The sequence below is a fragment of the Ostreococcus tauri genome, assembly GCF_000214015.3.
Source record: "Ostreococcus tauri WGS project CAID00000000 data, contig chromosome 06, whole genome shotgun sequence".
NCBI lineage: Eukaryota > Viridiplantae > Chlorophyta > Mamiellophyceae > Mamiellales > Bathycoccaceae > Ostreococcus > Ostreococcus tauri.
Window position 1 is genome coordinate 420,683 of NC_014431.2, and position 23,389 is coordinate 444,071.

General features: G+C 60.3%; 14 protein-coding genes across 14 annotated transcripts; 8 read left to right on the forward strand and 6 right to left on the reverse strand.

Moving 5' to 3' along the window:
• Positions 1-54: 54 nt before the first annotated feature.
• Positions 55-1,104, reverse strand: OT_ostta06g02540 (Actin-related protein 7, plant; the record flags this gene model as incomplete). Its single annotated transcript, XM_003079840.2, has 1 exon — positions 55-1,104. The coding sequence occupies one exon, from the start codon at positions 1,102-1,104 to the stop codon at positions 55-57; it is 1,050 nt and encodes a 349-aa protein (XP_003079888.2).
• A 298-nt stretch (positions 1,105-1,402) lies between these two features.
• OT_ostta06g02550 (Helix-hairpin-helix motif, class 2) lies at positions 1,403-2,371 on the forward strand (the record flags this gene model as incomplete). Its single annotated transcript, XM_003079841.1, has 1 exon — positions 1,403-2,371. One exon carries the CDS (start codon positions 1,403-1,405, stop codon positions 2,369-2,371), a length of 969 nt encoding a protein of 322 aa, XP_003079889.1.
• A 273-nt stretch (positions 2,372-2,644) lies between these two features.
• OT_ostta06g02560 (unnamed product) lies at positions 2,645-4,813 on the forward strand (the record flags this gene model as incomplete). The annotated part of the gene is made up of 1 exon (XM_003079843.2): positions 2,645-4,813. The coding sequence occupies one exon, from the start codon at positions 2,645-2,647 to the stop codon at positions 4,811-4,813; it is 2,169 nt and encodes a 722-aa protein (XP_003079891.2).
• Positions 4,814-4,893: 80 nt separating this feature from the next.
• OT_ostta06g02570 (Armadillo-type fold) lies at positions 4,894-10,188 on the reverse strand (the record flags this gene model as incomplete). Its single annotated transcript, XM_003079844.1, has 1 exon — positions 4,894-10,188. The coding sequence occupies one exon, from the start codon at positions 10,186-10,188 to the stop codon at positions 4,894-4,896; it is 5,295 nt and encodes a 1,764-aa protein (XP_003079892.1).
• Positions 10,189-10,345: 157 nt separating this feature from the next.
• OT_ostta06g02580 (unnamed product) lies at positions 10,346-10,981 on the forward strand (the record flags this gene model as incomplete). The annotated part of the gene is made up of 1 exon (XM_003079845.2): positions 10,346-10,981. The coding sequence occupies one exon, from the start codon at positions 10,346-10,348 to the stop codon at positions 10,979-10,981; it is 636 nt and encodes a 211-aa protein (XP_003079893.2).
• Positions 10,982-11,077: 96 nt separating this feature from the next.
• On the reverse strand, positions 11,078-12,883 carry OT_ostta06g02590 (Cyclin-like; the record flags this gene model as incomplete). Its single annotated transcript, XM_003079846.1, has 1 exon — positions 11,078-12,883. One exon carries the CDS (start codon positions 12,881-12,883, stop codon positions 11,078-11,080), a length of 1,806 nt encoding a protein of 601 aa, XP_003079894.1.
• A 283-nt stretch (positions 12,884-13,166) lies between these two features.
• On the forward strand, positions 13,167-14,366 carry OT_ostta06g02600 (Aminotransferases,class-I,pyridoxal-phosphate-binding site; the record flags this gene model as incomplete). Its single annotated transcript, XM_003079847.2, has 1 exon — positions 13,167-14,366. The coding sequence occupies one exon, from the start codon at positions 13,167-13,169 to the stop codon at positions 14,364-14,366; it is 1,200 nt and encodes a 399-aa protein (XP_003079895.2).
• A 114-nt stretch (positions 14,367-14,480) lies between these two features.
• Positions 14,481-15,323, forward strand: OT_ostta06g02605 (Protein of unknown function DUF3529; the record flags this gene model as incomplete). The annotated part of the gene is made up of 1 exon (XM_022984034.1): positions 14,481-15,323. One exon carries the CDS (start codon positions 14,481-14,483, stop codon positions 15,321-15,323), a length of 843 nt encoding a protein of 280 aa, XP_022839234.1.
• An 84-nt stretch (positions 15,324-15,407) lies between these two features.
• On the forward strand, positions 15,408-16,028 carry OT_ostta06g02610 (Ubiquitin ligase, Det1/DDB1-complexing; the record flags this gene model as incomplete). The annotated part of the gene is made up of 1 exon (XM_022984035.1): positions 15,408-16,028. One exon carries the CDS (start codon positions 15,408-15,410, stop codon positions 16,026-16,028), a length of 621 nt encoding a protein of 206 aa, XP_022839235.1.
• A 53-nt stretch (positions 16,029-16,081) lies between these two features.
• On the forward strand, positions 16,082-16,693 carry OT_ostta06g02615 (hypothetical protein; the record flags this gene model as incomplete). Its single annotated transcript, XM_003079849.2, has 1 exon — positions 16,082-16,693. The coding sequence occupies one exon, from the start codon at positions 16,082-16,084 to the stop codon at positions 16,691-16,693; it is 612 nt and encodes a 203-aa protein (XP_003079897.2).
• A 116-nt stretch (positions 16,694-16,809) lies between these two features.
• OT_ostta06g02620 (unnamed product) lies at positions 16,810-17,421 on the reverse strand (the record flags this gene model as incomplete). Its single annotated transcript, XM_022984036.1, has 1 exon — positions 16,810-17,421. The coding sequence occupies one exon, from the start codon at positions 17,419-17,421 to the stop codon at positions 16,810-16,812; it is 612 nt and encodes a 203-aa protein (XP_022839236.1).
• Positions 17,422-17,536: 115 nt separating this feature from the next.
• OT_ostta06g02630 (Complex 1 LYR protein) lies at positions 17,537-17,794 on the forward strand (the record flags this gene model as incomplete). Its single annotated transcript, XM_003079850.2, has 1 exon — positions 17,537-17,794. The coding sequence occupies one exon, from the start codon at positions 17,537-17,539 to the stop codon at positions 17,792-17,794; it is 258 nt and encodes an 85-aa protein (XP_003079898.2).
• Positions 17,795-17,873: 79 nt separating this feature from the next.
• On the reverse strand, positions 17,874-21,509 carry OT_ostta06g02640 (DNA mismatch repair protein MutS-homologue MSH6; the record flags this gene model as incomplete). The annotated part of the gene is made up of 1 exon (XM_022984037.1): positions 17,874-21,509. The coding sequence occupies one exon, from the start codon at positions 21,507-21,509 to the stop codon at positions 17,874-17,876; it is 3,636 nt and encodes a 1,211-aa protein (XP_022839237.1).
• A 272-nt stretch (positions 21,510-21,781) lies between these two features.
• Positions 21,782-23,356, reverse strand: OT_ostta06g02650 (Transketolase-like, C-terminal; the record flags this gene model as incomplete). The annotated part of the gene is made up of 1 exon (XM_003079852.2): positions 21,782-23,356. The coding sequence occupies one exon, from the start codon at positions 23,354-23,356 to the stop codon at positions 21,782-21,784; it is 1,575 nt and encodes a 524-aa protein (XP_003079900.2).
• Positions 23,357-23,389: the final 33 nt, after the last annotated feature.

Below are 23,389 nucleotides of genomic sequence, written 5' to 3' on the forward strand. Positions count from 1 at the left end.
GCGCGAGAGTAATGCTACGTATTCTTATGCTTCTGTGCTGTTACCTAGACGAAACTATCGACCACGATGCGAGACTGGAGGCCCGTTTTCGTTGTAGTCTGACTTCGAGATGTGCTGATTTGTCGAGAAGACAACCTTGGAGACCAGGGCGGCGCCGGTCCAAGGAGCGTGCGACCACGTTGTCTCCGGCATGTAATCCGGAATCGTCGCAAAAATGGGCGCGAGCGAGGGCGGAAGCGCTGACATGAGCTCGTTGAGCAACCTCGCGCTAAAACCGGAAACCTTGCTCGCGACGCCGTGCACGAAAACGCCGTCCAAGACGAGCCGCCGAGCGTCCGGCGGACACTTCTGCACGCTCTCACACAACTCGTCCACGATTGGCATCAACGCCTCGCCGCACTCGTATAGCTCGTTTGTGAGCTTCAGCACGCTCCCATCCGGCATGGTAAACGTCTCCCGCTCGCACTCCACCGTGGCGCACCCGCGCGCGAGCGCCTCGTACTCCTCCCTAGAAGACGCACACTTCCCGAGCGCTCGTCGAATTGCAGTCGCCGTCGCGTCGTCGAGCTCAATCCCTTGCTTCTTCTCGACGCTCGCTTTCAGCGCCGCGTCCATCGCCGCCCCGCCCGCGTCGACCCGCCGCCCCGTCGCCGTCGCCGTCGCACCATCGATCACGCACGCGCACTCCGTCTCACTCTCTCCCACCTCCACCGACACCCCGCTCGTCTTCCCGCACGCGTACAGCGCGCACGCGCACCCGTCCAAATACGCCAACCCGCTCGCGTTAAACTCCTCAAAAAACATCCGCGTCAGCCCCTCCCGCGTCGACGCGCTCGCGTCGTACCGCTCGCACGCGCACGCGTACCCTTCGCTCCCCTCTCCCCATCCCAGATCACCCTCCAGCGTTCGACGCAGGACGCACTCGAGCCCGTCGACGCGCTCGACCCGTCCACGCCGCACCGCCCGCGTCGTCTCCCCTCCCACACCGCGCGCGCGCACGCGCGTCGTTCGCGCCGCGTCCGGCGCGCTCGGCCGGCCGTCGATCGCCCGGCCGCACCGCGCGCGGTCGTCCGCGAAGTCGATCACGGTGATCGGGACATCCATGACGATGCGTCGGCGAATCGCGCGTGACACTTTTCGGCGGTACGGGATGCGGGGCGCCGCGCGCGCGCGCGCGCTCACGCGACGCTGCGCCCGTCGCCCGTGGTCGTCGACGATGATGACGTCGACGTCGACGCGATCGACGGCGAGCGCGGCGTGGACGTGGCGACGACGGGGGCGGTGGATGTGTTTGAATGAACGACATCGAACGCATCGAACGCACGACGGTTGGACGCCGGAAGACGCGCGAACGACGGATCGTGCGCGCGCCGGACGGTTCGTGAGGTGCGCGTCGCGGATGATGTCGTCGGCGGCGGTGTCGGCGACGGAGGAGGAGCGAACGGAACACCTGATCCTGGTGGACGGTTTGAGCTTTGTCTTCAGGGCGTATTACGGATGGAACGCGCGAGGGAACGGAGAAGGTCTGACGAATGCGAGCGGAGAGGACACGTCGGTGCTGTATTCGTACGCGCACACGATATGCTCGCTGTTGGAGATGCGGCCGACGCACCTGGCGGTGTGCATGGACGCCAAGGGGAAGACGTTTAGACACGAGATGTTCGTCGATTACAAGGCGAATCGACCGCCGACTCCGGAGCCGTTGTTGGAGGTGATTCCAAAAGTGGAGCAGCTGGTGCGGGATATGGGGGTGCCGGTTTTGAGGTTGAGTGGGGTGGAGGCGGATGATATCATCGGTACCGTCTCCAGGAGAGCCAGCGATGCGGGGTTCAGGGTGAGCATCTGCTCTCCGGACAAGGATTTTTACCAACTCCTCGGTCCGCGGACTTCGATGTTAAAGCCGAACAAGAGCAACAAGGGCGATCCATTCGTGCCGTTTACCGAAGAAGATTTCCGAGCGATGCACAATCACGTCATCGAACCCGCGCAGTTCATCGATTATTTGGCCCTCGTGGGCGACAGTAGCGACAATATTCCTGGCGTCGAGGGCGTGGGACCCAAAACCGCGTTGGCGCTCTTGGGGGAGTACGGTACCATCGACGCCGCGCTCGCCAACGCGAGCAAAGTCAAGGGAAAGCGCGCTCGAGAGAGTTTACTCAGCGAGAAGGGCGCGGCGAGCGCGGCGTTATCCCGCAAGCTCGTCGAGATTCGTCAAAATTTGACCGTCCCGTCGCTCAACGAGCCCCTGTTGCCGCTCGAGAGTCTCGCGGTGCGCCCGCCGTCCGACGGTGGTGTGGCGGGCACACGCGCGTTCGAACACTACGAGTTGGCTACCGTTTTAGATCGTTGGAAGCGCGTCGCACAGGTCTGATCCGATCGCTTCGACGCCGTTTCCATCCGTGTAACATTACGCAATAGTCTCCCTCTCGTCTTCACACCACACTGAACCCCGAGTGAACACCGCGCATCGCACGCGCGTCCCGCAGAACGCGTCGTCCGGGTCGTCCGCGGTGGACGACGCGCGTGGAGAACGACACCCCAGCGCCCGTCGTTCGATCGACCGCGGTCGTCGTTCGAGCGCGCGTCGTCGTCGTCGAGCGCGCTCGAGCGTCGTCGGGACGAGCGTTTGGTGTTGAGACCGATCATGTCCGACGCCGAGCGCGCGTCGCTCCTGGCGACGTCCGGAGAGACGAGCGCGCGCGCGGGTGAGGGTAGTAGATGGATTGGTAGGCGCTGGCGCGCGGTCGCGGCGGTCGGCGCGACGGTGTTGCTCATCGGAGTGGGCGCGGCGGTGGAAGGCGGAAGACGCGCGCGCGCGGCTCTCGGAGACCCCGTGTCGAGCGACATCGATCGCGAGGTGATCGACGCGCGATTGAAATCGGTGTTTGGAATATCTCTGAAGAATTTCGCGGGGTTGATGCGGGATCAGGAAGAGATGTCGTACGCGGACAGGGAGTTGATTGAGAATAACAAGCGGTACAAGGCGCTGGAGAAGGCGGAAGCCGAGGCGGAGGCGAAGCGTGAGGCGGAGGCCAAGGCCGTGGCTGAGGCGAACGCCAAGGCTGAAGCTCGTGAAAAGTACAAGGAAAAAGTCAGAGCAGAGGCGGAGGCCCGAGCAGAGGCGGAGGCCCGAGCAGAGGCGGAGGCCCAAGCAGAGGCGGAGGCCCAAGCAGAGGCGGAGGCCCAAGCAGAGGCGGACGCTGACGCGGAGGAGACGAAAGCCATGGCTAACGCGGACGTCGAGGCTGAGTTGGCGGCGTCTGAGAAGATTACCGACCAGGCAGTCGCTGGGACGAAGCCGAAATCAAAGGATCATCGAAAAGAGAAGCTCGCCGCGCAAACCGCGGCGAGTGTGAAAACCTCCGCAGCGGCCAAAATGCGGGTTGCGCGAGACGAGGACTCGCGGAACACGCTCGAGGCTGTGGTGGAATCAGAGCGCTCCAGCGAGCAAGCTCAGCACAAGGCGCTCGAAGCGGACACGAACGCGGCGAGGGAGAAATTGAGAGAGAAAATATTGACGCAGGACGTGGCGCTAGAAGTGGCTCCGGCTCCAGTGCGGACTGAGGAGGATGAAGAAAACGCAGAGATCGACCTCGAAATCTCCCTCGGTGCACCGACGAAGACGCGCGAGCGAGAAGCGCGAAGAAGAGATCGCAGACGCAGAGCCCACCTAGGGTCCATTCAGGAATACGACGATGACGACGAGATTAACAATAGATCCCCACCTATATTGCCGGTGTTCTTCCACACTGAAAAGAGCGGTGGTACTTCGTTGGCGCTACACACGCTAGAGCTCTTGAGCTCAGACGACCCAGAGACGCTCGAATTGATCAACAGAGTGCGTACGGAGGATGTCATGCTGGACTCAGAGTTGAGACGTTGCGCCGCGCTGTGCCCAGGAAGTGCGATGTTTTTATCCACTGTCTGGCAGAACGGATCCGTGTGGATACCCGGGCATCCTCGTCCGCTAGAAGATCAGAGCGCTGAAAATTGGAAGAAGTGTCGTGTTTTGACGAGTCACACGGGTCGAGAACTCTTGCTTCGCGCGGAGGAGGCCGAGGAAGAAATCGGCGTTGTGCGGCCAAAGATACTTATGGGATTGTTCCGTGATCCTGCCGAATACGAACAAGCTGCATGGCGAAGCGAACTCTTTATGTACCACGAATTACGAGCGAAACTTGGCTGGGGTAAGTTGGCGGAGACTCCACTCGGTAGTGCTCTCGATCCTGACGACGTGCATGACTTTGGACGAGACAGCAAGTTCGCGAAAATCATGCTCAACGAACATTGCTCCGGGTTAGAAAATAATTTCCAAACGAGAAAACTTCTCGAAGACGATTGGTGGTGGGTGAAAGATAAACGCCACGAAGTATTGCTCGAAATGGCGAAACAACGGGTGATGAAACTCGATTGGATTGGTTTGACGCACCGGTTCGACGAAGGTACTTGCATGCTCGCTTACACCATGCGGCGAAAGCCACTCGCTACAAACTCCACCAACTACGATAGAGGTTCACTTCTCCCGGATACGCTCAGAGCGAATCACCCGCACAGTGGCGATCATCACGAAGGTGAAATCAGTCCGGTCCTGCGGAACCAGCTATACAAGTGCAATGACTTGGACACTGCGGTGTTCAACCTCGCCGAAAATGAGTTCAACTCCAGAAAACAGAAGATGATGGACCGTCTGAATGAACTGGTTCGAGCCGAGAAGGAGTTGAGACCCGTTCGTGGCGCCGGAAACGACCAAGTTCTGGACCCGCGCGTGTTTCTCGAATGCATGGCGGCCGCTGCGAAATCAACTTCCGTGTAGAAACCTCAAGATATTGTAACACACCTGATCACATTCCCGGGGACTGCGGACGCTCACTAATTTCCCACCTTTATCACAATTCAAGCGCTAATACTCGGCAGTGCTATATTAAGAGGCGACATCAACGCGGGAGTCTCGTGCTGCGTCGGCTTGTAGCGCAACAGCATTTGCAACCGCGCCTTCGACGCATCAGAGAGCTGGCCGACGACGCTCCGAAATGGTTCGGGACACACCGCCGCCAACTTCACCAATATTTGTGAGGCAAGCAATCCAACTGTGGCATCGACCACGCTCTCTGGTACGCAATTCGGTGCCGTCACCTCTACTGCGATTGCGAGGAAGATCGCGAGAGGCCTCAAACATTTCGTTTCGTCCTCGTCATCTTTCAACAAAAGAAACACCGCGGCCCACGTTTGCAAACTTTCTGATACGAACTCAAGTGAGCCCTCCACTGGCGCTCGCTCGCTCGCAACGCACGCGTAATACGCTTTGATTAGCCTTCTCGCGCAACCCGCGAAGGAGTGACCATACGACGTCAGAGCGTTGACCAATAAATCGGGTTCTGCGAGTCGTATCGATCGAAGAGCGACCAGTTTATACTTGTCAAAACGTACATCCTCAAGAAACCGATTTACGAGCGCTCCCACACCACGCGCAGCTCGCTTACTCCGTCGGGAAAGCCGCATGCAAACGATGAACAACCTGGAAAATTGGGATTCAGTAGCGATCGGACTCGACATGAGACTGGCACTCAACTCGATCGTATCAACGAGCGCGTTTGGATGTATCTTGTCCGCAGTTTCCAAGTCTTCGATGAGCGCGATGACGTCCTGGCGAACACTTTCATTGGGATGTTCAATCACGACATCGCGCATAACACGTACTTCGCACGACAAAATCCCCACGTCTTGGTGTCGTATAACGTTTTTCGCCGTCCTTATAGCATGCATCACGAGAGGCGTAGAAGACTGACGCGAGTTGTTAAAGCCGCAAATGAGTGCTTTGAAACACAGCTCTCTAATCAGCGAAGTGTTTTCATAATTTTGGCTCGACATGGAACAAGCCGACATGATCGCACTCAAATCGTCGTCCGAGCAACGACCGCTAGGGTTACGAATAGCTGTGATCCATTCGAAGCTCATGAATTCCAAAACGTCATCCGGTACGACTCCAGGAGCACTCGATGCAATTCTCGCGATATTGATGACCAAAGTTTCTTTCGCTTGCACCGCAACCGCTTCATCGCAAACCTTTCCACATAGGATATCGGATGTACCTTGATTCATTTCGCGTGCAATTTTGGTCACGACGCCCCCAAGTCGCTTCGTCATCGCCGCGTCTTCACCGGCGATACCGCTCGTCAGCGCACTCGATACAAGGCGCAGCAACGCAAGGAACGACTCGAGTGATGCATTTTCAGGATCTGTCGCGCGCATGGCCGACAAAAGTTGAGCCTGATACTGCTCTAGAACATACACAGCTCGCGCATCCGCATCGGATAAAGAGTCGGGATCTAAGTCTTTCGCCCAAAGATTCATCAAATTTGAGAACATATCCAATCCAGGTGCGTGAAGTGCCGAAATCGGCGACACACACAATCGATAAGCAATATCAAACGCACGCTGAGCGTGCAGAGATAGCCAGCGATCATCGGAATCAGCTTCGAAGCTCTTGCGAGCTGCTGTCAAAGTCTTATGCCTCTCGTCCTTTCCGAGCATGGTCGGTACGGCAGCCAGTAATTGAGCCGCGTATAACCGCGTACTCAACTTGGGTGCTCCACGTTCAACTTCACTGGCGTGTTCGTCTTCATCAAGACTCGTAAGATCAGTTTCAGCCTCTTCGTCGTCTTGCAAGACGGCCGAACTCACTTCTGGTCGTGTTTTAGTGTTCGAAGTGTATAAGGCTACGTTCGATAGGTGTTGCATCGCGTCAATTGGTTTGCGCTCGCACAAATCCAAAATGAGTAGTTCAACGCATCTTTTGAGCAACGTCCGGGTACTCGGATCACTCTCTCTGTCCAAGACAGTCAGAAGCTCCAAGTCTAACCCCGTTTGGGATCTTGTGACTGAACCATCTCTTTCTAGAAGATGTCGAAGCGTCAACATCACGGCCTCCGTATTAGAAGAATCTATCGACGTCTTGAGCATCAAACGCAGTTTTGCCACCAATCCACGGCCCTTCGGGGTCCTCGGAGTAAACGTCGCGATGTGCTGCAAGAACGTAGTCGACTCCAGTTGAGCTGCGGGATCGTCAATGTCGCACAAAATCTTCATCAGCCCCTCCGAACGCTTGAAAAACAGAGATCCGTGGTCTAAGTCGGGGCCGACGGCCGAAATGGCCGTGTTCACAAGACGTGCTGCGGTGACGCGTGTCATCGGGCCATTTTCCTCCTCAAGCAGGAAAGGTGCGTCAGCTAGAGCAAACGCTAAATTAACGCTATCCTCGGCGTCGCGTACAAAGGTTTGTCCGCTATGTGTGCCGATCACGCATATGCAATGTGAGGACCAAATGTGTGACGCGAAAGCATGATCGACATTCATGCTCATTTGCAACAAATTTGTGACCACCGGCGTACACGCTTGACGAAGTGTCATCGCACTAGCGTTTCGAAACGTTGCAGCAATCGAAAGTGCAATGATGCTACGTATCGGAGAATCATTGGGCGTGCCTAAAGCCTCTTTGGATGACTCGACCAGTTCCCGTAGAAGAGCATCGGGATCTGGATTGAGCACATTTGCATAACCATGAATCTCCGCTATGGCTCGCCAGTGCGTTGTCGAAGCAAAGTGTGTACATTGCATCACGTTTGCGATCTTTTTGAAATCCTTCATCAACTCGGCGTCTCGCGTCTTTGTATGCTCGACCATGTGCTTCACAGCAGCGAGCACGTCGGCGCAAAGAAGAGTCAGCATCGCGTGTCTATTACCAAGCTCCTCCAGCTCGTCGACCTTTGAGCGGCGTCCCTTGAACGGCGATCCGAAAGCGCTTATCGCTCGACTCTGAATTACGTCCAATGCACTTTGCTTCTTGGGCGTGTACACTCCTCTTTCTGACAACTCCCGTCCATCGGCAGCGGTGCCAGCCAAACGATGAGCAGTGTTGAGAAAGTGATACAACACGCTAATTCGTAAATGCGGAGACGCGGAGAAAAGTTTCGATATCTGAACGCCTTCAGCTTGTCTAGTCGAAGCCCTCATTGATCTTGACCTAGGATACACGTGACCCTCCGATAACCCTATCCAAACTCGCGGATGGGGAGAGTCTACTGATCCCTCAAACGTACATAGTTCATCAAAGTTTGCGTCAGCGTGCGACATCCACGGCCCAAGATGCGCATCCTCCGTGCTCAATTGCGATTTAAGGAAGTTTTCGGGCTGAGTCGCATCCGCAAGCGTATTCGACTGAGACGCTCTGTGGCAAAGTGAGACGATTCGTGCGTGTAAATCTGCATAGAACGATGTGTTTTGTACCGAGTTCAACAACTCGAAAACTCTGAACCGGAACAGCGATTTCGCGTGTTGGTCTTCGAGAGAACCTTCACGAGCACTAATGATACGTTCTGTCGCCGTAACAGCAGATAACAATAACGGCGTGAGGCTAGATGACTGACTCTGCTCGCCGATGAGCCAAGCAGACAAAGCTTCTGCGGCGGCAGCTGCTGCATAAATTTCACCAGGTTCGCTCTCCACACCACTTTCGACGACTGCATCGAATGTAGCAGTCAACGCAAATTTGATCGAAACACCACACATTTCTGACGCCACGGCCGCACCTGATCCAACGAGGCACGCTGCGATTACGATCCATCCACCCTCGCGTACGCGCGCACTTCCAGGTCCAGTAGCGCATCGTATACCTAGAGCAGCGGCATCTCGCAAGATGCTCGATGGCAAACCAAAGCTAAACTCTGCACCGATGGACACAAGAGCCGCGATATGAAACGCGAGGCCGCAAGCCAAGATCGAATCTGGCGCGTCAACGGAGGTGACGAATTTGTCAAGTTCAGCCAACGCTTGATAAAGCTGCGATACGAACTTGGTCGGACATGCGAGAGCGAGTGCTCGCAGCGCCAAGGAAGCTTCAGCTTGTACGTGTCGATCCGGATGTCGAAGTAGTTGAAGGACTGAGTGCATCGTAGAAAACCAAAGTTCTTCATCGGCACTACCAATGACTTGAACAGTATCGGTGGTCGCGCGTGCCGAAACGAGCAATCGGAATACGTCTGTTGACGAAAACGCCTCGACCACCGTCGACAGTGTCGCGCGGAGACTCGCCTCGTCCGCTTTCGACAAGCAACCGATTCTAATGACGTAAGTAGCGCACGCGCACGCGTGAGGATTATCATCGAGCTCCTCTGCGAGAAGAGTCTTCACCGTGAATACAGCGATGTCATGCTGTTCGATGTCCTCCTCTCTAACAACTCTGCGATTGAAAGCGGCCCAAGCGCGTGCAACGCCGAGGGACACGCGCTGATCCTTCACCGAGCGCCCACGAATCGACGCCTTGAACGGATCGTACATGAAGGCGCGCACCGCGTACGCAAAATGCGGCTCTGTCGTTCCGTGCGATTCCTCTGCAACCGCGTCGTTCGTCGAGCGTACGCACGACAACGCAACATTCGTGAGCGCGCTTGATGCCACATCACGGACGCGAGCGTCATCATCGGCAAGGAGACTTAATATCCGTTCGGCAACCGCGTTGACATCCACGTCGCCCGCGCTCGTTTCGCTCTGCCTTCCGCGCACAAAGACGAGCGCACCGAGAGCTTCGGCACACGCCGCGCGGACACCCGCGGACGCGTCCGCCTCTAAGCGAACGATCGTCTTGTAAAACGACATCGCGCTCTTCGCGTCGATCCCACCGCCGGCCCGCGCGCACGTCGCCGCGAACAGCCGCAACGCCGCGCGCTTACACCTCGCGTCCTCGTTCGGTTTCGCGATCCCACACGCCGCCTTCGCGTACGACGATCCAGCGCCGACCAACTTCCCACCAAACTCTCGCACCACGCGCGTCAGCGCCTCGAGCGCGCTCGAGCGTTCGAACGCGCTCGCGCTCGATCGCGTCGCCGCGTCCAACAGTTCATTCGCCCGCGACCACATCGAGCCACCCTCTCTCCCCCGATACCGCTCGACCAGCGCCATCGCCGCGCGCGCGCTCGACGCGTTGCCCACCGGCGCGCGCACCGCGCGCACGAGCGCGTCCTCGCATCGTCGCTCGTCGTCCGACGTCGTCAACGACCCATCCGTCGATCGACTCCTCTCCTCGAGCGCTCGAGAGAAATCCTCCACCGCGTCGAGCACTTCGCGCGACCGCGCGCTCGAGGTCGCGTCCGCGCACGCGAGCGCACGCTCGAGCGCGCGCGCGGCGTCGTCCATGACGACGTCGCGCGCGCGCGACGGAGCGCGACGACGCGTGCGGATGATTGGAATTATCGGCACGCCATGCGTCATCTCGGCGTCGACGACACTCGGTGACGCGACTCGACGACGACGACGGCGCGCGACGACGGCGCGCGACGGAGTAAAACGCACGATGTCGGAGCGACAGACGTACGCGGTGGTGGTGAACGAGGACGTCGATGGACAGGGGGTGGATGAGATTCTCGCGCTGTTGCGTCGATTCAACGTCGAGACGCGCGCGCGCGAGGACGCGTCGCCGTTCGTGGAGTGTCACGTCGGGCGAATGGAGAAGCGCGTGAGCGGGACGCATAGTTGGTGGGACGTCGGACGAGCGATGGAGTGGAGGGTGAAGAAGAACGCGGAGGTTGTGTTCGCGACGCAGACGTCGAATCGGGACGCGGGTGCCGCGTTCTTGCACCACGCGGGCTTGAAATGGATCGCCGCGCAGGATCTGGGAAGCGTCGAGCGCGTCAACGGCATCGTGCGGGACGTCAAGGCTGTTCAAATCGATTCGTCTGCAAATGAGTCCGCCAACGTTCCGCACCGAAGAGACGAGTGTCCCGCGCGCGACTTGTTCGATGAAAACGCCGTGCAAGAAGTTTTCAAACGAATCAAAAATTGTCGCGGGCATTGGCGCGACGACGGACGCGGCCAACAACGCGGGACATGCGATAAAAAGAAAAAGGTGCGAAAAACGAACATTCGAGAGAATCGCGAGGGCGTGCGACCGCAAGGAGAACACTCATCGGCTGGGTGCTCGGGGCGATGAGTGAGTTGTGCTTTGTTGTTTACAAATCGGTACGGCGTCGCTCGCTTGGCTTTGGCTAGAGAATTTTCTTTGTACAATCATCCTCGGCGCGCGCGCTTACGCGCCGCCGATCATTTGCTCTTCGTGCGCCCGAAGCAAGCGGACAACCTCCATTTCTTCTTGCGTTCTGAACATGTAATCCAGTTCGTCGTCGTCAATCGCCTCGATGGCCAATTTGTCTTCTCGCTCGATTCGCTCGGCATCCGTCTCTTGAAGCAATGGATCGACGCTTCGTTCGGCCATTGCCTTTGAGAAAATTTCGCCAGCCTCGAACACGCTTTCGTGGTTCTCAGGGTTCAAAGGCTTCATCTCAGTCGAGAGCAAGCGTTCTGGAACGCCCGCAAGCAAGAGCCCGTGGAGCATGACCTCTTGCCAGCCCAAATCCTTGTCCTCGGGAAGACCGAATGGTAAACTCGGCTCCAAATCGACTAATTCTTCCTTCACGGCCGTCTTTGGTTCGATCTTCAACGGCACATACCTCGGTCTGCGCACTCCGCCGCGCGAGTTGGTTCTCCTCCGCGCCTTGTTCGATGGCTCCAGCGGCTTACTCAGGATGATCGGACCCGCAGTCTCTCGACTACCGGTGGCATTTCCCTCCGCATCCACTTCTTGCTTCACAGCGTTCTCGGTCGGTTCCTCACTGTCCTCCTCGTCGTCATCTTCAGTCGCCGCCAGGCGCGCCGATCCGATTGTCGTCGCGATGGAGTGCTTGCGAACCTTTGAAATGCTATCCAAAACCTTCGACCGTTCGTCGTCCGCCGAGCGGAACGCGGGAGGAAGACCATCGACCACGCTCACAGGCGGAGCGATGTCAAGGGTGGTCTTTTCCTTGTTAGCCTCCGCGGTTTGTATGAATTTGAAGGCGATGGGCAAATAATCGTCCAGGCGCTTAATGCTCATGTCCTCGCCCCAGGGGAACTTCTTCGCGAAAGAGATGATCTCACCGAGTAGCTCTTTCAAACGCTTACGAACAGACACGCTCTGCACGCGCGACGCCGCGGCTGCTTTCTCGACGCTGATTCTGACGCCATGCAAACGAGCCACGACGATGACGACGGCGGCTACGATGACAATTGGATCGCGCCCAATCAACAAACCTCTAGAGAACGCAAACTGCAGGAGAACCTTTGCGTCTCGCACCGTCGGCGCCATCATCACGCTTCGCGTCATGCTCCCTCGCTGTGGTTGAACGTTGGAGTTCTTGTTTGAAATTTGTGTGAGCTCGGGAAGCGCCGCAACCGCGCGCGCGACGTAATTCTCCGGATCCAACGGAGGCATCTTAAGCCCGTGCAACTCTTGGAGCTTGTGAAACACTCGCCCAAGGGTGAACACGTTCACCGAGCACGCCTCCGCCACCTCTCGCATGCTCACCGGTAAATTATTCTGTCGACACACCGAGTACACGCACGCCCCCGTGAGTTGACTCGTCCACAACCCTTGACCCCACTTCCCATCGGACGCTCGCGTCACCAGATCTTTCACCTCGGCGATGATGTCTTTATTCAGCTTCAACAGCGCCCCCGTGTGCTCGACGCTCTTCGCGATGTGATACAAGTTCGTGCTCTCTCGGTCTCGAAACATGTGTCGCGTGACGTGCGACGCCCCCGGCATGCTCACCATCTGCGCCCGCGCCGCCGCCAAATGCGCCCCCACGTGCGCACCATCCTGCAAAAACGTTCCATCCGCCGCCCCGTCCTCGGTCCAATTCAGCGTCGTCTGCAACACGCTCGCTCGATACACCGCACCGCACGATTGGCAAATTTCACTTCCCAGCGCCGGTTCCAGCTTGATCGCGTCTCGTCCGCAGTTCGGGCACGCCGGGACGTGCGAGGCGCGTTCATCGTCGTACACCGCCCCCGACATCGCGCGCGAGCGCCGACGCGCGCGCGTGTGCGGGCGATCGCGCGTCGATGCGTTCGAATCAACGACTCATGGCCGCTGTTGACGAGTCACGACCCATCACTCGAGGGACTCCGAGCACATCATCGCCATTCGCCATTCGCCGGTCGTCATTCGCCGGTCGCGCGAAGCGCGTCGACGGGACGAGCGCGCGCGCGGGGCGTCGACGACGCGCGCGCCCGTCGGCGCGGTCGTCGGCGTCGTGCGAGCGCGCGCGACGTCGAGACGGTGGACGATGATTGATTCGATGGCGACCGACGCCGCGGCGCGCTGGGAGCGCGTCGCCGCGCTCGCTCGGGCGCCGGGGACGTGCGATTTAGGACAAGGATGGCCGGACGTCGGTGAGAGCGCGATCGCGATCGACGCGGCGCGGCGGGCGATGACGGATGGGACGACGCGCGGGAATCAGTACGCGCCGCCGCGCGGACGGAGCGAGCTGACGGAGGCGTTGGTGGAGTATTACGCGCGCACGGGGTACGATGTGCGGAACGGGAGTGGTGATGACGGGACGTCGAGCGTCGTGGTCACGGCGAGCGCGACGGAGGCGCTGTATGGGGCGTTTCAGGGGGCGCTGCGGGCGTCGGCGGAGCGAGACGAAATCGTCTTCGTCGAACCGTTTTTTCCGTGGTACAAAGCCATCGCGGATGATTTAGGGGGGAAGTCCGTGGTGGTTCGGGCGAGGGCGAGCGATGGGTTCGCGATTGACGTCGAGGCCGTGCGCGCGGCGTGCGAGGGTGGGAAGACGGCGCTTTTGGTGATGTGCTCGCCGCACAATCCAACCGGACACTGCGCGACGAGAGACGAGCTCGAGGGAATCGCGACGGTGGCGCGAGAGCTCGATTTAACCGTCCTGAGCGACGAAGTGTACGAGCGAGCGGTGTTCGAGGGTGGGGAACACGTGCGATTGGCTACGATTGGAGACATGCGCGAACGCTGCGTCACCCTCGGTTCGGCGAGCAAGCTCCTCAATCTCACCGGATGGCGCGTCGGCTGGGCGATCGGCCCACCGAGATTGATCGACCAGATCAACTCGGCGCATAGTCTCATGTCATACGCGGCGCCGACGCCGTTTCAAATCGGCGTCGCCGCCGCGTTGAACGAGATATCGGCGTCGGCCACCGGACGCGTCACCGCCGACGCGAACGCCGAAGCCATGCACTCAAACGCGCGAACGCTCGGACGTGCGCTCGAAGACGCCGGTCTCCAGGTTTTCTACCCCAAAGGTGGCTACTTCTTAACCTGCGACGTCTCCTCCACCGGTCTGACGGACGCGCGGTTCTGCGAGCGTCTCGCCGAAAAGGCCCGCGTCGCCTGCGTCCCGATGTCCGTCTTCTTCCTCGACGCCCCCGACGTCCCGCGCTCGCTCGTGCGCTTCGCCGTGTGCAAGAAGCCATCCACCGTGGACGAATCCTCTCGCCGCATCCGCGCCAACGCCCCGTACCCGTAGTCCGCGCCAACGCGCGTAGATATTTCACCCCGCCCATCCAAACCCTCACCATCTGACGTCACCCCACCCCACCCTCGCCTCGTCGTCCCCGCTCGAGACCGCGTCGCGCCCTCGATGTCGCTCGCGTTCGCCCGCGCGCGCGCGACGCCTTCACGCACCGCCGTCCCGTCGCGTCTCCACCGTCGCCCGTCGCGTGCGCGACGCGTCGTCGCCGCGAGCGACGCGCGCCGGTGTGGTCAAAAAGTGTGCGATGCCGTCACCGTCGCCGGTGTCACCGACGACGACGACGCGTCGACGCGCGCCGAGAAGTCGACGTCGCTGCGATCGACGCCCGCGGGGGCGGTGAGCGCGCTGGCGCTGTGGAACCTTTCCGATGGATCGCTCGCGGAGGGCACGTCGAACTCGTACTACGCGACGCTCTTCTTATTCATCCTGAGCGCGCCCGGGTTGTACTCGTTGGTGAAACGGAGCGCGAAGAGTAAGATTGCGAGAAAGACGTTCGAGGTGGATGGACCGAGCGTGCGCGGGGCGACGCCGCAGGATGAGCTGGCGAAGGATATTTTTACGTTTTTCAAGAGGAACAATTACGTCGTCGCCGACGCGGGCGAGGTCATCACGTTCGAGGGAAACATCGCCCCGGAACGCGGTACCGCGGCGTACATCACGTTTTGTGTGTTGATAGGACTGTTGTGCGTCGGTTTGGTGTGCTCGATCGCTTTGCCTGGTGGAGACGCGTGGTACGCCTTGGCGCTCGCGTCGCCGCTCTCGGGCAAGTATTACCTCGACAACGCCGGACGCAAAGAGCAGGTCAAGGTGAAGATGGTGACCTCGGACGACGACGCGACGATCGATATTACGATCGAGGGTGACGCGGATGAGATAGAACGATTCAGAAGAGAGATGGATCTCACGCCCAAGGGTATGGTTCGAGTCAAGGGCATCTTGGAGAAGGCGTGAGCGGACGCCGCGTCGCGCGGCGCCTCGCGAGTCTCGGCGGAACCGTCTTAGCGTCTCCGTTCTCGCATACGTTCGTAATTTGTAATGTCTGAAATAATTTCTAGCGAAAAGACTCGCCTGCGCGTCGAACGCGCGTCACGGTCCGCGTATCGCGCGCGCTCCGACTCGAAACGCTTCGCGTCGCCTCTTCATCCATCCGCAGTCCGCGGCATGCCGCCCTCCTTCCTCGCCGCCCTCCCCGCGCGCGGCGCTTTCACCGAGACCGAACACAAACCAACGCCTTCCGCGAGCGACTTACGTCCGTACGTCCACAGAGGAACGCACGGAGACGAATCAACATCAAAAGAGTCTTCAGATTCAATCAGAGTGCGCACCGACGGAACGAACATCTTAATCCGTCAGCTCTCGCAGACGCGCGCGCGGGCAGAGGCGAAGCGCAGAGCGCTACGGGCGAAGGCGGCGAGCGAGGCGAAGGCGCGGACAGAGGCGATCGCGGCGGAGGCGAAGCGGGTGGAGCGCGAACGGAGCGCGGCGTTGGAGCGCGCGAGCGGGACGCGCGAGCCAAAGAGAGAGGACGCGACGACGCAGGGGGCGGAGAAGGGCGGTGCGGGGGCGAATCCGTTCAGTCGGAAGCGCGCGGCGTCGGGTGAGGACGCCGGTGCGCGAGCTGGGGGGTCGGCGAAGCGTGGGAGAGGATCGACGTAACGGGCGAGACGCGTTTGAACGCGCGGACAGACGGAGACGCGACGGCGGTGGATATGATTCGTGAGGACGGCACGCTGAGCGCGGAGGCGTTCGAAGTCGGCGTTCGAGAGATATTGAACGATCGAAGTGGGTGCGTGCGCGGACGATGGGTGGAAGAGACGACGTCGATGGTTCGCGCGACGACTGCGAACGGGTACGGAGTTCTCGAGAGCGACTTCAGGGAGGAGACGCTCGAGATCGTCGAGCGCGAGGGCGACGACGTGTTCGATGACGACCATGACGACGCGGTGGTGCGCACAGCGACGCGTGGGCACGTGCGCGAGTATCGCGTCGTATACTCGGCGACGTTTTGTGTTCCGGTGTTGTGCGTTCGCGCGCGAGACGCGACGACTCGAGCGGCGTGGACCGTCAGCAGACTTCTCACTTCGCTTCGTCGGGAGAACCCGTGCGTGCGAACGAATGATGACGATCCGGTGCTCACGCCGTATTCGAATCCACACGAGCGTGAAAACGGCGATTGGGCGTGCGTACATCCGTGCGCCACGGCTGGCGCTATGCGACTGTTACTCGCCGCCGACGCCGCCGCGACGTCTCCGCGACGATACCTCGAAGCGTGGCTTCGATGCGTCGCCCGCGAGGTCTCCCTCGCGCTCGATGACGATTGAAGATAAAAATGTATCGATACTAGACGCGACGAACAGAAACAAACGAACGAAGACGTCTCTTCTCTGGCTAACAAACTTCTATCCTCTACGCCGCCGCGCGACGCTCCGCGACGCCGCTACCTCCTCCCTCGATCCGACTCCACGTTCTTCACCGGCACCCGATCGATGATCAATCGAATCTCCTCCGGATCCAAATTCGCTTGCGCCGCGAACAATCGATGCATCGTTCGCAACTCCTCCGCGTCCTCGCACGTCCGCGCCCGCGTCGTCAGCGCTCTCGCCAACGCGCTCTCGTCTCGATGCATCCGCCACATCTCCTCCAGTCCCAACACGCACTCCGCCACGCTCGGCTGCGGCCCCACCTTCTCCCCCCCCCCCAATCTCGGCGCGTGTTCCATCGCATCGATCCGTCGCCACGCGTCCGTCTTCGCTCGCCGCATCGCCGTCGCGACGCGTTCCAACCCCTCGCACGCCTCGACCAATCCAACGAACATCGCGTCCAGCGACGCGTACTGCGCCGAGACCGTCGCGCGCGCGAACATCGCATCGACGTCGTCCCCGTACGTCTGCACCGTCATCGCGCGCGCGAGCGCCGGGAGGCGTTCGAATGCGTTCACGACGGCGCCGAAGAGTGCTCTCGCCCGCGCGTGTTCTCTCGCCCACGCCTCGCGCTCGACGCGCACGCGCGCGTACGCGTCGCGGTAGGCGTCGAGCGCGCCGTGGGACATCTCGCGCGCGCGCGCGGCGTCGGGCGCGGCGTCACGGCGCGCAAAATCGAATCGTTCGATGCGATGTGACGATTCGACGACATCCATCGCACGGGACATCGCGACGCCGTGCGCGATGCCGGGGACGACGCGCGCGATCGCGCTGTACAGGGCGCTCGCGCGCGCCGGGCGTGGGTTCAACGATTACAACGTCCGGGAGTACGTGCGACGACGGGCGCGGGAGGGATTCGAGGACCATCGCGCGGCGCGCGGCGCGGACGCGGCGCGCGCGATCGAGCGCGGGATGGAGGCGCTGGCGGTGGTGCGACGACAGGCGGGGGTGTTCGCGCTGTATGGAAATGGGCGACGGCCGAGCGCGATGGACGTGCGGTGAGGTGTAGGTGTAGGCGGACGGGACGACGACGACGCGAGGGGGGGGGCGGACGCGGCGGTCGCGTCGTGTAATGATACGTTCACATCGGTGGGTCATCGTGCGTCGCGTACGCGATGGCGTCGCGCGCCTTGAGCTGTGCCGCGCGCACGGCGTCGATGGAGAGGTCGTCGAGGGTGCAGTCTCGAAGGACGTCCGCGCACGCCGTCGTCGCCCGCGCTCGGCTCGAGGCGTCGCCCACGAGTTTTTCTAATTGCCCAGCCTCGAGACGCGAAGCCCTTCGAGCGGCGGCGAGACAGACGGACTCGGGAAGTCCCGCTAAGCGAGCGACGTTCACGCCGTAGCTTCGCGGACAGTTTCCGCTCGCGAGCGTATAGAGGAAGGTGACGGTTTCGCGCCCGTACGCGTCCGCGCCCGCGTCGCTCGGCGTCTCCACGCGGCACGCCATGTGCGCGAGGGCGACGTTTGGATCACGCGCGTGGTCATCTGCCAAGCGGTGATAGTGCGTGCTGAAAAGCGTGCGACATCGCCTCTCGATGAGGTGCGAAGCGACGGCGCAAGCTATGGCGGTGCCATCCGCGGTCGCCGTCCCGCGTCCGAGTTCGTCCAACGCGACGAGCGAGTTCGTCGTCGCTCGACGCAACATCGCCGCCGTTTCGCTGAGTTCCACCATGAACGTCGACTGACCGCCGGCGAGGTTATCCTTCGCACCCATTCTCACGAAGACCGCATCCATGGCGGTCATCTCGAATTTAGAAGCTGGCACATCCGCGCCGACGTGAGCCATGATGGCAGCCAAACACACCTGCCTAATGTACGTCGACTTTCCACCCATGTTCGGACCGGTGATTAGGCAAAACCCAGGGTGTTCCCCTCCCAGCCGAGCGTCGTTCGGGACGAACGAACGCGCCAACGACAGGGCACAGGGATGAGAGAGGTTTTTGGACACGAGCGTGGCCGATTCGCTTTGCGCAGGCGCTGGATGCACCTTGGGCGTGCACACGGCGCTGCAAGACGCGTACATCTCGTCACTGGCGACGGCCAAGGAAGATAAAACGTCGATGACTGCACCCACGCTCGCAGCGGCTTGCCACTTCCCGGCGTTCTCGCAAAACTTGGCGACGACGCGACGAAATACACCGGACAGCGCTTCCTCACGCGCCTCCTGTGCCGTCGCGCGCTTCGCGCGAAGAGGTTCGAGTTCTCCACACGTGAATCGCTCGAAACCCTTACGCTTACCCTCTCGCACCCAGTTGTGCGGGACTTTTGCAGCTAACCGATCCGGAACCTCGACGAGGTGCGTGTCTTTGTTTGCGTTCACAAAGCACACCTCTGTCTTGTGTCCTCCGAGCTGGACGCGTGCTTCCTCCAACCAGGCCGCTAGTTGAGCGTCCGCCGCGGCGAGCTTATCTTCGGCGGCGTCCAAATCAGCGTCGATGCCACGCGCTGGTTCGATCCGCCCATTCGTCTTCGCAGCGTTCCAATCGAAAGCAGCCTCCATATCTTTGAGCTCGCTTAAATCCGGAATCGCCACGCCTCCAGTAGCTGTGAAGACATCCTCGTGCGTCGCTGCCTCGTCACCGGCGACGCATAGTGCACGAAGAACGCTTGATTTCTTGCACGCGTCATCACACGAGGCGATGGCGTTTACGGCATCGCGCACAGCGCGCACACCCTCCAGCGCTGCGAGGAAATCGTTCAATTTTGCACGCGCCATGTCCTCGTACAAAACGACGTGCGCCGCATCTCTACCTCGTCCACCACTCGAACCGACCACACGAGATATCGCGCGCTCGGTATCTGGTGCCTCGCGCAAAAGTTTACGAGCGATACCCGTGACTTCTAAGCCACTCCCTCGCATAGCTGCGATTGCTATCTGACGAGCCTTGATGGCGGATGGGCTCATCAACGGTCTGCACACCCAGCGGCGCAACAATCGACGTCCAGGCCCACTCGCGCATCGATCAAGCGATGCCAACAACGTCCCAGCGGATCCTCCTGCAGTATTCTCTAACACTTCGAGACCGGAGAGCGCGGCGGCATCCATGGCAACGTGTGAAGAATGCGCCCAGCGCGCCAACTGCTCCCGAGTATCCGCCTCTGTTGTGTGGAGTGATTCGATTCGCCCTTGCGGTACCAAGTCAGCGTCGATCAACGCCGCTCTTAAGTACGCCACAATAGTGCCCCAAGCGGATATTCCGCACTCGCGAGCGGGATCGCACGCGGTGTCGCGCAACTCCTTGATTGCCGCTGGCAAACCGCTCTTGAGATTTTTGAAATAGCCCTCTGTCTCCACATCTTGGATCGCATCAGCAGCGCTCGTCGTCTTGAACGTACGTTGCTGCGCGCTCGAACACATTTCTAATACCGCACCATTCGTCCGAGTGCTCATACCCGACGGTGGCACCAGAATTTCGACCGGTCGAAGCTCGGCAAGCGCGGTTCGCAAACAACTTGCTCCTTCATCATCGCGCCACGCGCCCACAAGAAATCGACCCGTACCGCAGTCCGCAGCGCATAAACCGACCCATCCATCTCCATCGTCCTCCACACCACCGTCTACGATCGAACACACGTACGCGGCGTCCGGAGAAGAATTTAACATGCCCGTATCGACCATCGTGCCCTTCGTCAACACTTGAACCATTTCGCGTCGCACCACCGTATCCTTGCACGTCTTATCCTTTCTCTTACGCTCTGCCAATTGATCCGGGGTCTCGGTCTGTTCAATACAAACCACGCGATGCCCCTTGCGAGCGAGCTGCTCGGCGTGCATGGCGTAATTCTTCTCTGGAAATCCAGCGTGCGGTTGGTCTCCCCTCATGTACATCAAACCCAAGTCTCGCACGCCTATGTGCGCGTCCATCTCAAACATTTCGTAAAACTTGCCCATTTTGAAAAGCAAAACCGAGTCAAAGTTCGCGGCCTTGAATCGCCACCACTGAGCCTGACCAGGTGAAACCGTCCATGGCTGCCCGTTTGCGTCGCGCAACTTTGGGAAAGTTGACGGCAACAAGAGCGAGGACGGATCGTAATCCGGATCGCTCGGACGTCGACCCTTGGCGTCCTTGATGTTCTCCGGCTGAAGGAACGTAAACTTCAAGCGTTCTCTGGCCGCGTACTGTTCCGGTCCAACCCCTCCGAGCACCTCAGCGGCGCTCAAATCCTTTGGTTCGGATGATTTCGCCGCGACAGAAGTCGTGTTCACGGTCGTCTTATTACGACCATTCGTCTTCGTCACCGGCGCAGAAGCCTTCGTCGCCGCGGAGGCCTTCTTCACCGGCTTCTTCGTCTTCTTCACCGGCGACTCACTCTCGGAGAAATCATCGTCTTCACTCTCGCTCTCGCTCTCGCTCTCATCCGCGTCGAACTCGTCATCGTCCTCCTCCTCCTCATCGACCTCCGCGGTTGCGTCGAAATCGCTATCACTTGACTCTGCCAACACATTCGCCTTCTTCGTCGCCCGCACCCGTCTTCGCCCGTTTCTGGTCCCATCATCGACATCTGGCTCACGCTCCGGCGGCGTCGGCGTCGGCGCCGAAGTCGAGTTCCTCTTCGTCGACGAATCCTTCCCATTCGCCGCGTTGCCGCCCGCGTTCTCCTTCTCATCGCTCGTCGTCGACGCGTCAATCATCGGCACCTCTACTGCGATCGAATCCGACGCCTTCGCACTCTCGACGACCGTTCGAGGCGCGTTCGCATCTTTGTTTTCACCCATCGAGTTCGTCTCTTTGTGATTATTTCCATCCTTTACGTCGTCGTCGACGCGCTGGCGCTTCGCCGCGGGGGTGAAGAAGGCGGCGATCGAGCGCTGCCCCTTAGGTGGCGTCGGCGTCTTCTGAGGGGGCATGCGTTCGACGCTCGACGCGCGCGCGAGTGCGGACGGAGAGGAAATGCGGTTTGAAATTCAAGGACAGCCAAAAGGCGGCGTGGCGGATTTGTGTGGAGTTTCGCGTTACTTACACCGCGCTATGCGTGAGAGTCGGTCGCTCAATCTCTGTACGTGACGCGCCTGGCGACGCGAACGATGTCGTCCACGGTCGGAAGAGCGCGTTCCTCGAGGTTTTGAGCGTACGGCATCGGAACGTCGACGCCGGTGATGCGCTCCACGGGCGCATCGAGGTGATCGAACGCGTCCTCGTTGACCACGGCGGAGATCTCGGCGCCAACGCCACACTGGGGCCAGCCCTCTTCGACGACGACCATGCGGTTGGTCTTTCGAACGGACGCCGCGAGCGCATCGCGATCGAGCGGGCGGAGAGAGCGGAGGTTGATGACCTCGGCGTCGATACCCTCCTCGCGAAGCTTCTCCGCGGCTTGGAGGCAGTAACCGACCATCTTGGAGAAAGCGACGAGGGTGACGTCCGCACCAGGCTTCATGACCACCGCCTTACCGATGGGGATGGTGAAATCCTCGTCCATGGCTTCCTTGGGCAGTGCGAACTCTTGACCGTACAGGAGCTCGTTTTCCAAAAACACGACGGGATCGGGATCGCGAATCGCCGCCTTAAGGAGACCTCGAGCGTCTTCGGCGTCGTACGGCGCGAGAACCTTCAGACCAGGGATGGACATGTACCAGGCGGCAAAGCATTGCGAATGCTGAGCCCCGACCCCGGCCGCGGCGCCGTTCGGGCCGCGGAAGACGATGGGCGACGAGATGGCGCCCGCCGACATGTAAAGCGTCTTCGCCGCGCTGTTCACGATGTGATCGATCGCTTGCATAGAAAAGTTGAACGTCATGAACTCGATGACTGGCTTGAGTCCCATGAACGCGGAACCGATGCCGATGCCGGTGAAACCGGCCTCGGTGATTGGCGTATCGCGCACCCGCTCGGCGCCGTACTTTTGCAATAATCCTTTGGTGATCTTGTACGCCCCTTGATAATCGCCGACTTCTTCCCCCATGATGTAAACCTTCTCATCACGCGCCATCTCTTCGCTCAGCGCGCTGTTCAACGCGTCGCGAACCGTCATGCGAGGCGCGTCCGCCGGCAGCGCCCGCGCGATCGGCGCCGCCCGCGACTCCGTCCCCGCGTCCACCCTTCCGCTCGCTCGAGAATTCCTCGTGAGACCACCCTGTTCCTTAATCGGCCGATAATCCGGTCGCTCGAGCACCGCCCTCGCCGCCGGCACCGCGTTCGTCTCCGCCGTCGCCTCCGCCGTCGCCTCCGCGTCAGCCGCCGGTTCGTAATCCGCGAACGCCCCCACGTCCTCCGCCCGTTCACACATCACCGCCACCGGTTTCCCCACCGGGACATCATCATTCTCCCCAGCGTCGACCAATATCTTCGCCAAGTACCCATCCTCCATGGACTCCATCTCCATCGTCGCCTTGTCCGTTTGCACCTCCGCGAGGACGTCCCCCGCGACGACGGCGTCCCCGACCGTCTTCTTCCACGACGCGATCCCACCGCGCGTCATCGTGGGCGAGAGCGAGGGAAAGGGCACGACCACGTGCGCGGGCAACGTCTTCGACGTCCACGCGCGTCGCCCGAGCGTCGATCCGAGATGGTCAACACCCGGACGTAGGGTCTCCTCCGATCGCGTCGCGCGCGACCGCGCCATCGCGCGCGCGAGCGCGCGCGCGAGCGCCCGGCG